We start from the raw sequence: 11,033 nt of genomic DNA, 5'->3' as shown, positions 1-11,033 counted from the left end.
CAGAACGTGGTCGGGGTCAAAAAACGGGTCGTTAGCCAGGACAGGAGATCAGAACGTGGTCGGGGTCAAGAACGGGTCGTAGCAGGAGCAAAACGGGGAAATCAGGAACGGACGGGTGGAAAACGGGTGACAAAATGGGACCGACGGGAGTCAGAGTAAAAAATGCGTGGGAAAACAGAGGTTCCTCTGCTTGCCAAACGGCGTCCTCCAGCTCTCCCCAAATCGCGCAGGGATCGTTCGCTGAGTTCAAATGTTGGCGGGCTCATTCTGTCACGAGGCGGGGTGGGGAATGGAAGGAGTGATCGAACCAGAACGGAGGCAGGAGGCAGGAAGGGAGAACTCAATTGCGTAACGATCCAAAAGGTTTATTTAACAAAATAAAAGTTGTCCAAAACTCTGGGACATGACGAAACAAACAGTTGATTCTTCCAACTCAACTAAACAGGACAAGGCATAACAGAACGGACAATGTTTTAAACTAAAACAGGACAAGGCATAACAGACCGGGACTGTGTATATGTAATGAGCCCGCACCCGCAAAGCCCACAATCCAGCCTTAAATAGCAGACACTCGATTAGTTGAACTGCTTCAGCTGGGTCCAGGGGGCGGGGCAGACCGGTCGCCAAGGCGACCATGACAGTAATAATACTGTAGTATTGTTATTTTTTATTTCTGTTGTATTTTGTAGCATTTCCATATTATTCTTTAATAGTATTTTTGTAGTGTTTTTGTAGTTCAGTGTTGCTGTAGTTTTGTTTTTGTAGTATTTTTGTGATATTTCCATGGGTGAATTTTTGTAGTATCGCAATATGTGGTTTGCAGTATTTCTGTTGTAAAGTATTTATATTTCTCTAGTAATTTTTTTGTTCTATAGTATCGTGTATTGGTATATTTTAACATTTCAATAGAAGTATTATTGATGTATTTACAAAACTGTATTTTAGTAGGATTTTTTTAAAGATTTTTTGTAGTATTTCCATAGTAATTTTGTCATATTCCGTTAGTATTTTTTATATCACTGCCGTTGTCTTTTGGTAGTATTTTTGGAGTAAAAAATATATAGTAGTACTTTGTAATATGAATATTAATGTAGTAGTATTTTTGTAGTAGCTCTATACTATTTTTTATTTTCAGAATGAAAGCATTATCATGTATGAGGTCCCTGTTTCTAAGCACTATATTTGATATTTAGTTTTATGGTTATTGTGTAGCATTTTGTTGTATTTCTCTAGAAGTATTTTGGAGTGAACACACCAAGTGACAGTGGGGGCAAAGTTGGCCCCCAAAAAGTTAACCACTCTTGGGAGCCCCCTAGTAGTTGCGGGGCCCTCAGCAGCCGCTTAGCTCGCTTATGCCTTGGGCCAGCCTGTTCGAAACAGGTAACCTTTAGTGTTCATTAGTGACAAAAAGTAGCTCTCGGTTTCAAAAGGGTTAAAACCCCGGTTTTAAAGACTGTCTTATTGAAAACTGCACATTATTGCCATTGTGAATGTCCACATTGCGACAGAATCCTGGTGTTACAAATAACCAGTATCTGTACTAAAAAAAGAAAATTACCGTTTAATCAAGAATGCTCATTGTTTTCCAACTCATTTTGTGACTCCCGCTTGGTTATGTAACAACTATTTTTACTAGGTCACCAAGTGACGTGAGGGACATTTTGGCCGATTTATTTCTTCCCTTGTTTCTATGCGAACTCATCGCAGTGCTGTGATTGGATGAACGAGGGGGTTGAGTAATACTATTTTTTGCCTCAGTGTGACGCTGTGGTTTAAAATGACCTCATTTGTTTTTTGGCCCTGCGGAAGTGGCGCTATTCGTTCCTTGCGTGCAAGATGGCGGCGATGTTTACGTGTTGCCTAAACTGCTGCGGTGATGGAGGATCGGGGCATGTTCAACTTAAAGAAATGCCCACGGTTCAGTTAGATACTCATCGAATGGGTACAGAAAACAGTTCTTATTAATTATGTGCGTTTATATGCTGACGGGTTTCTCGCTAACTTCGTTTAATGTACGTATTTTTGCTTCAGAGTAGCTAACATACTACGAGTATCAAGATGACTAAACACGTTAGCTCATATTTTTTAGCTCATATTGTTTGTCCACATGGTAACCTTCTCTTAAATGATTTTCTCCGGGTTTACCGTCTCGCTTTACTTGCTCGATGTGCGCCCTGATCTGGTCTCCTAACAATCACAGGACAGAGAAATCAGGCCAAGTCGTGTTTATTTCTGTAGCCCTTAATCACAAAAAAGTCTTACAGGACTACACAGACCACCATTATACCATCCCATGACGCACTTCAGGTCCAAGTTTTAGTACGGTAGCTCGAAATGCATGAATCGTGCAATAACCAGGCTCGCCCCTCTCCCTCAATGACCAGAAGATGCTCGCTCTCTCTGTTTTAGAATATTTTCTGTGAATATAAGTTGACATTTTATGCTTGTGAGTTTTTAATAAAAAATGGAAAATGGTGGTTAGCGCGTGTGCGGCACAGTTCTGAGGTCATAGGTTCAAATCCAGCTACCAACCTTCCTGTGCGGAGTTTGCATGTTCTCCCCGTGCTTGCTTGGGTTTCCTCCCACTTTTCAAAAACATGCATGTCAGGTTAATCGACCGGTCCAAATTGTTCCTAGGTGTGAATGAGCGAGCGAATTGCCTGTCCCTGTGTGCCTTGCGACTGGCTGGCAACCAGTTCAGGGTGTCCCCTGCCCACTGCCCGAAGACAGCAGGGATGGGCTCCAGCACCCCCGCGACCCTACTCAGGATAAGCGGTGCAGATAATGGATGGTTGGAAATTTGTTTTAGCAATGCATAGAACTTAACCATGTTAGTTGGGCCTTTTTTGTCACTATTCCTATAGCTCTTTTTTAGACTCTAGGTATATGCTTTGCAGGGGTTTCCCTACCTTTTGATTCAATGGGTCTATTGTAGAGCAATCATAATACAAAATGTTTTATTATCCAATCACATTTTATGCAATTCTCTCTCTCCCCTTATATGTATAGTATATGTGACTTCCACTTGAAATTTTCATCCAAAATAACACACCTGTATTTATTTTGATACCAAATACTATTAGCACCACTAATTGACTAATCAATTTATCTTGGTGTCACTAAAATGGACACTCATCTTGAGTTAATCTCGTATACTTATCTTTTAATGTTCGTAATATTCTTTTATGTATACATGCATCAAGTTTCTATTTTTACGCTGGAAACTGTGTGGACAGCAAAGTAAGAATTTCATTGTGCAGGGAAAGGTGGTTCTTTACTGTACGTATGACAATAAACACTTTAAATCTTGAATCTTTCATATCGCAGGTACAGATGTTGTCATAGTGAAGAGTGGCCGAAGGATATGTGGTACTGGCGCCTGCCTGGCCAACGCTCCCCTCCACCAGAACAAAAGTTATTTTGAGTTCAAGATTCAGTCCACTGGTGAGTCCTGATCTATTGATGTCGAACAGCAATCCTTCCATTTTATTCACTGCACACAGTGTGGATAATGTTTTTTTTTTTTTTCATTTTAATACAGTATTGCAAATGTAAAAGGAAATTAATGTTGTTAAAATGGCAGATACAGTAATCCCTCAGTTATTGCGAACGACATGAATATCTGAGAAGTTGTGAAACTTCTTCATAAAAGCCACTAAGGGTAAAACTTATAAAAATCCATCTATCTATCTACTTTGGTCATATCCCTCAAGAGGGGCGACCAACAGCAAGACATACACATCAGAGACAACTTATAATAATACTAATATATATTGTATTTCTAAGTGCCTTTCAGGACACCTAAGGTCGCTGTACATATGAGCAGGACACAACAATAAACAGTAAAACAAGCAAGTAATAAATAACCAATAAAACACATTATAGTTAAAAGGGGCAGTGTGTGAGGCAGATGGTCGAGATGACGTCCTTACAGACTGAGAGTATACTACTGTAACAAAGTAACAACTATAGATCTACAATTTAAAACACAGAATTGCATTTGAATGAATGGTCTTTATTGTGATTTAACTAAAATACAACAATATTCTTTCGGTGCGAGAAAGCGATTTGGAGAACGGCTGTCCTGGAGTCTTGCCAGGTTTCTTTGATAATTTAAATAGACGGTCCCAAATGTTGCGTCTTTTTCCCCACGAATTGTAGCGGTCGCACACACAGGCAGACATGTCCAAGCAAGAAACACATTTAACCTGCCCCTCTTGAGAGCATTTGCTGTGTGCTGTGCATGATATGTTAATTGGTGACAATAAAGACAATTCAATTCAAAATCTGTGAAGCAGTGATCCAGCGATACCCAAAGCGTGAAATAGCGAGGGATTGCCGTAAATGTCAAACTCAACCACCAAAGAAGCCTGGGTGGAATACATTGTCCAGTTTGAGGTTTGAGTCGCTTATGCATGTCTGTGTTAAAGGTGTGTGGGGCATCGGTGTAGCAACACAGAAAGCCAATCTCAATCAGGTGCCTTTAGGCCGAGATTCCAACAGCCTCGTCCTGAGACATGACGGCTGTGTCGTCTATAACGGTGAAGAGAAAAACCGCCTGCCTGCCAACAATCTTCCTCAGGAAGGTGACATTGTGGTGAGTGTAACTTGCAATTGAGTTCCTTTGTTTATCAGACAATAATGAATTCCACTGTAATCTGACAAAAAAAAATTCATTCTTTAGTTTAAAGCTGGGATTTTAAACTCAGTTCAGTTTGGGGTTGCATCCAGAGTTTCTGATCTCAGGCGGGCTTAATCAGTAAAAGAATGTCGACTTAAATTTTTTAGCTTATCATAGTTTTTCAGTATTATTCTTAATCATTCAGCCTACATTAGCAACCTACCCCTACATATTATGATCAATAGTGACAAGGGGTCTTTTTAAACACATTTATTTAAAAACCAAGGAGAAATAAATTATTTTCATGTTTCCCATTCAATGACTTAACTGGTTTATTTTAACAGCTGAGTGAATGTAGTTTTACACATGAACCAACTTACCACGGTATACAAACTCAATTGTGAGCCGAGACAAAAAATGCTTTAAATATTGTACTGGTTTGAAATAAATTTAAAAATAGAAATGCAAAATAAAAGTTTTAGCTGAATGATGCAATCACCACGGCTTTCTCTTTCATCTACAGGGATTTTTTTTTTACCCATGGGCGTAACCAACCTGTTTTCGGTGGGGCTGAAGCACCCCCCAAATTCAACCCAAGCACCCTCAAAAACTATCACATTTTTAGAACTCTCTTTTCCTTAATTTAGAACAGAATAATCTTAAATTTGATTAAAAAAACACTAAATATAAAGAAAAACAAAAACGAGAACAAACTAGCATCGGAAATACTCCACTTTCTTAAAATAGTTCTGTCCATTTAATTCCTCGCACTGCTCTGAGAGCTAGGGTCGGGCTGAAACTGGGACAAACCAGCTTTTCCACAAGACAACTTCTGATTATAACATTTCACTGTTCTCAAATAAATATTTTTTAATTTGCTTCACAAGATCTAAAACAAAATCCCAAGAATTAACGTGAAACTATAAATATGTAAAAAAATATATAAATGAATCTGTAACTTGCATGGGCTTTGCTTACATTAAAGGAAAAATGTGTGTTATTTAACCTCTAAATGTTGCTGTATTGTGTTATGCAACCCCAAAAAAAAACCCAAAGGTTTTCTGTTTACTGTATTTTACTTGTGTAGAGCACTTTGTCTTCAGCTGTGGCTTTTTTAAAGGGCTTTATAAATAAAGATGTACATCTATATCTACCCTGGTCATATCCCTCAAGAGGGGTGACCGACAGCAAGACAAACACATACAAAAACAAAGAAAATAAAAAAATGGAAAAAAGTAGCAAAAAACAAACACAACATTTTTTTGGACCATGGCTAAACCAAATTCCCAAAAGCCCAAACAAGCTAAGCACCTAGGCACCCAAGTTGGTCATGCTTTCGTCCCTCCAGATGAAACGGGACACAAGAAAGCGGCCTGTTCACTCGGGTCAGGGTGACACAACACACTCTTCTGATCAACAGCAGGGCCTGACAGCTTTCACTGGTTTACCCCTGCCGCATCATACTGGTTTCCTGCCCATCCCTTGTAACACCTTTAAACATCCCACTATCCTTTCACAACACCTCTCCACTCATTCCTATCACCAAAAAAGAGCTCCAGCTTCCACTACATTTCGACCTCTTTCCTCCAGTGCACTAATAATACCATCCATCCATGTCAATCGCGGCCTTACTCTTGGTCTCCTTCCATTTACTTCTGCTCTGTAGATCCTCTTATACATTTGCCCCTCATCCATTTCCCCCATGTGTCCAAACCAACCGAGTACTTTCTTATCCACACGCTTACAATACTAAGCTGCCAAATTCACTGCATCCTAATTTATGATTTTTTTTACCGATTTCCAAGAAGGATTTCACTAAAATATGCTTAAATCGAGGTTGTAGACATATATTTCAAGGTTCTGCAAAAGCCAGATTGGTCCCGCTCCTGTGTTTAATCCAGCCTATATGTTCGAGACCAATAATCTTGTTTGTCTTCCAACTTTACATCGAAAAAATTGGATAATCTTGAAATGAGATCATTTCAACGTTTTAACTAATGATTGAAACCATCGAATCCCCAGGGCATCACTTATGATCACGTGGAAATGAGTTTGCACCTGAATGGAAAGAACATGCATTGTCCTGCATCGGGGATCAGAGGCACTGTCTACCCTGTTGTTTATGGTAAGAGCTTTTTTTTTTTTTATTATTATTGCATTGTCAGTCATGCACACGGAGGGATTTTTAAAAAAAATCCTTCAATAGCATTAAGGAGTTATCAGTTCATACATACATGGTAAATGGTCTTAACCTGTAAAGCATTTTCTACACATTATGGTGATTTGTCACAAGAAGACAACCAATTACAGTACTAACCTTCCCAGTCTGAGTATATTTTTTTCTTTGTTACAGCTGTTGACCTCATACATATAGATAGATACTTTATTCATCCCCACAGGGAAATTCAAATATGAACATATTTGTACATTTTGAAGGCATTGTCAATGGTAAATCTCCATGGCTGGTAAATTAATATCTTTGAATAAATGTTGATTAAACTTAGTCAAATTCAATCATCCATATTTTAAAATTTTAGTAACTTGTAATAATTAAAATTGCATTTTGTTAACATGTATGCGTTTGCATTTATCACAATAATTCCAATCCTTGAAAAAAATGTTAACCTTGTGTGTATTACGCAGGATGCAAATAAATCAGTGATAATATTACGTCATTAAAATGGCCACGATATTAAAAGCAATATTGCTAAGAAAACAAGGCAGGTCGTATTTCATCTGTGTGCCTTTAACGCCATCGGGTGGTTACTTTTAGAACAGCTTAATGAGTTTAGCATATTTAATGGGTTCTGATTAAATCAATTTCCGTCAATAAGCAAATATTTTTTAGTCGCTCCATCATTAAACATCCATTCTCGCCTGCTTCAGTTGGGGACAGCATTTACAAAGTGGACCCTTAGTTTATGGTTTGTTTTTCAATCGTTAAAGCACTTGTGGAAAACAGTTGACAGATGTAATTTATTACCTATTTATTTGCGGACATTTGTGAAAAAAAAAAAACAACTTTTTGTTGTTGCTTTTTACCGTGCTCCACAAATCATACACATTGTGCATTCTAATGGTCGTCACTATTGTTACTGGTTAACACATTCACCTCACAGTTCAGATGTTCTAAGTCTGATTCCAGCTACCAGCCTGCCTCTCTGTGTGGAGTTTGCATGTTCTCCCCGTGCCTGCATGGGGTCTCTCCAGGCACTCTGGTTTCCTCACAGTTGCGTGGCAGGTTGATTACTGACTTCAAATTGTCAAGACATTAATGCATGTGTGAATGGTTGTATGTCTGGAACAGGGGTCTCGCATCCTCTTTCAAGCTGAGAGCATCTTTTTGTTGCTTATAAGTGCAAAAGGCACTCATTTTGATATGCATTTCTAAAATAACAGCAAACAAATATTCAATATGTATTACTATGTTTTTACTAGGTTAATTATTGGAAGCATGGTTAAAGCCAGAGTATGTAATATTTGACCACTAGATGGCACTGCGTTGCCAGGTACAAGTGAGGTCCAGTGCCACAGTGCACAGCGTGGCGGTTTGGGACTGGACAAACATGGCGGATTCCACTGTGTAAAAGAAATACAAATTTCTCGACCGATGATTTTTTCTAAAAAAAAAATAAATAAATAACATTGGTATGATAGTTCATGTATTTCTGCTCAGTATTCGAACCTTTTTTAAGGGTGAAAGTTTTTTTGTACCACTAGGAACCAATAAATATTACACACTTTCTCTTTGAATAAACTTACAAAAATATGAATTTCACTAGAAAACTCCAATGACCCAGCACTGGTAAGCTATTTTCAGAACAGATCTGCGGGCATCTCAGCTGTCCGTATGGGGCACCCTGGTGCCCATGGGCAACGCGTTGGAGACACCTGATCTACAGTGTCTGGAGCATGACATTACCTGAGAGTGCGATGCGCATCGTTGCGGGTGGATGTAATGAATGAGAATGCAGAAAGAGAGAGGCGCCAACAGACATGGCGAATGTTAACAAATTAAATGTGAACGAGGTAAAGAATAAAAAGAATTAGAACCAACGCACACCGGACTTCATCATTGTCCCCTGGAGTGTGCAACATAAATATGCTTTTAAATAAAATTATAACCCTGCAAAGTAATCCTTATTTTCTCTAAATATACCTGTAATTTCATCAAATTATTTTGTAACGTCGTTGCATGTATTCCGTTACTATGCGTGTCCTGTGATTGGCTGGAGAATCAGTCCAGGGTGTCCCCTGCCGGCTGCCAGACGTCAGCTCGGATGCACTTCGGAAAATGAATGAATGAACGAATGAATGTGTATACCCATAGCAAAGTCAGTCAATTGTGGCGCACTTCCGATTTTTCATCCCAATGCTTTTTTTCTGGGTTCAGGCTCTTAAAAAAGTGAACACACAAATATGATTAATAATTTTTAACTAAAAAGATGCAGTAACATTTATCAATCCTCTTTTTTTTCTTCATAATTCACCGATTTACTTTGGTGGCAAACTGGTGTGACCACAAAAACAGAACTATGGTAAATGGTCTGCATTTGTATAGAGCTTTTCAAGTCAATGAAGACCTCCCAAAGCGCTTAACAATGTGCTTCACACTTCCCCATTCACACACACACTCACACACCAATAGGGAGTCAGCCATGAAAGGTGCCTACCTGCTTATTGGGGGCATTAGGGATTCAGTGTCTTGCCCAAGGACACTTCGACATATAATACAGAGGAGCCAGGAATCGAACTTGCGACCTCTTAATCCCAAGACGAGCGCTCTACCTCCTGAGCCAAAATAAACTTAAAACGGGTGTTTTTTTTTTCCCCATATCAAAACTATCAAAATGGTGATGTGGTTTCAGTCGGGCTTTTCAGAGCAGGCCCGTGCCTTAGGTCTATCCACAATACACATGGCAACTTCGAACAGAGACGTTTACTGCCTGGAAAGTTTAAATTTGATAAGAAGTAGCTGTCCGACAAACATTTTTCTGCCATGGCTAAAAGCTGTGCCGGTAATGTGTATAAGGCACGGTGTATCTTGTGCAAGAAATATTTGTGGGGTTTTTGTTTTGTTTGTTTAAATTATTATTATTATTTTTTTGTTGTTGACTTGGTCTTAAATATGATTTCGGGGGGCATTAAAAAGTCTTGAATTTAACTTGCCTTAAGATGAAGGAGCCCTGTTTTTTGCCTTCCAGTGGACGACAGCGCCATCCTAGACTGCCAGTTCAGTGACTTTTACCACACGCCCCCACAAGGATTTGAAAAGATCCTTTTTGAACAACAGATCTTCTAAGCCAGCGACTTTACTGTGGTCATTGTCGCCCTCATATGCCGTCTCCCGTTAAACGTTACGCTTGTGATCGGCTGCTTATTATCTGCCGCAATCCCACCACGTCGATCCTGAAGCAGGGCCCTCGAAAGATGCGGATTGTTTTGGATTGTGCTTATATTCTAAAGATGTTGATGGTTGGGAGAACGATACAGTCATGATTTATGATCTATTGTGTGACTGCTTCAGTAGCATTCTAGATTTCCATTCTGGATCCCCAAACTTCCAGAATCTGAAAAGATTTTTGGGGGATATTTCTCAATGTGGATTATTTTTAATCTAATGATTAAGTCACGCACTGACATGTAATTAAAATGTTATTTACAGATCAAACCTCAAATTATATTGTTATTAATTTTATGGATTATTTTGTGCCTGAATTTACTAGGTTCATAATCCAAGTCAGATTTGGCAGTTTGTTTTTGTCAGGAAACTGATGGTATATACCTTGGTACATAAGAGATTGGAATGACAAATCATTTCTATAAACACTTCCTTAGCCCCTTCTATTGTTATGTATGTCTTGAAGTATTTTATGGGTATTTATTCTTCTATGTCATAAGTGGTGCCGCCCGGCTCCCTTTAATGAAATGCTGTAAAGTTCATTTTGTTGCAGGTCTGCAGCTCAAATTTCCAGCTGTACTTGTTTTGCACTACCTAAGTTGATTGTACAAGCCAATCTAAATACTGTCGATTGAATAAATATTTGTGTCTGCAGGAATCACGAGTGTTCTGTTTTTACTAATACATTGCACGGTGTTCTTCGATATTTTATAACATACTATGCATATATTTGACGTTTACTTATAACTGCATTTAAATAGGTTCATTTGTTTTTATTTTCAGACATTATTTTTAATGAACTACTATAACTATCAAGCTAAAGTGCTATAAAAAAGTTTGCCCCCTTCCTAAATTCTGTGTGTTTTTGCCCATTTATCACTCAAACTTTCAGATCATCAAAACAATTTGAATATCAGAGACAAGGAAATACACAAATGCAGTTTTCTAAATGTTGATTCTAACTATTAAGGCACATAAAGATCTAACTGGCTCTACGTGAAAATGGCTTAA

General features: G+C 38.7%; 1 protein-coding gene across 1 annotated transcript; it reads left to right on the top strand.

Annotated features, from left to right (window-relative positions):
- Positions 1 to 1,792: 1,792 nt before the first annotated feature.
- Positions 1,793 to 10,680, top strand: spryd7b (SPRY domain containing 7b). The gene is made up of 5 exons (XM_088353263.1): positions 1,793 to 1,942; positions 3,328 to 3,444; positions 4,431 to 4,597; positions 6,644 to 6,746; positions 9,826 to 10,680. The coding sequence occupies exons 1-5, from the start codon at positions 1,837 to 1,839 to the stop codon at positions 9,921 to 9,923; spliced, it is 591 nt and encodes a 196-aa protein (XP_088209389.1). The 5' UTR covers positions 1,793 to 1,836; the 3' UTR covers positions 9,924 to 10,680.
- The last annotated feature ends 353 nt before the right edge of the window (positions 10,681 to 11,033 follow it).

Source organism: Urocampus carinirostris, chromosome 14, assembly GCF_059441175.1.
Source record: "Urocampus carinirostris isolate Australia breed hairy pipefish chromosome 14, RoL_Ucar_1.0, whole genome shotgun sequence".
Taxonomy (NCBI): domain Eukaryota; kingdom Metazoa; phylum Chordata; class Actinopteri; order Syngnathiformes; family Syngnathidae; genus Urocampus; species Urocampus carinirostris.
The sequence above is the reverse complement of the archived record's forward strand: the minus strand, read 5'-3'. Positions and strand labels throughout refer to the sequence as shown.

Coding starts and splice junctions, on each gene's coding strand:
- spryd7b (XM_088353263.1), top strand. CDS start 1,837: ATGGCGGCGATGTTTACGTGTTGCCTAAACTGCTGCGGTGATGGAGGA. Junction 3,445..4,430: donor GTTCAAGATTCAGTCCACTG/GTGAGTCCTGAT, acceptor TCTGTGTTAAAG/GTGTGTGGGGCATCGGTGTA. Junction 6,747..9,825: donor TGTCTACCCTGTTGTTTATG/GTAAGAGCTTTT, acceptor TTTGCCTTCCAG/TGGACGACAGCGCCATCCTA.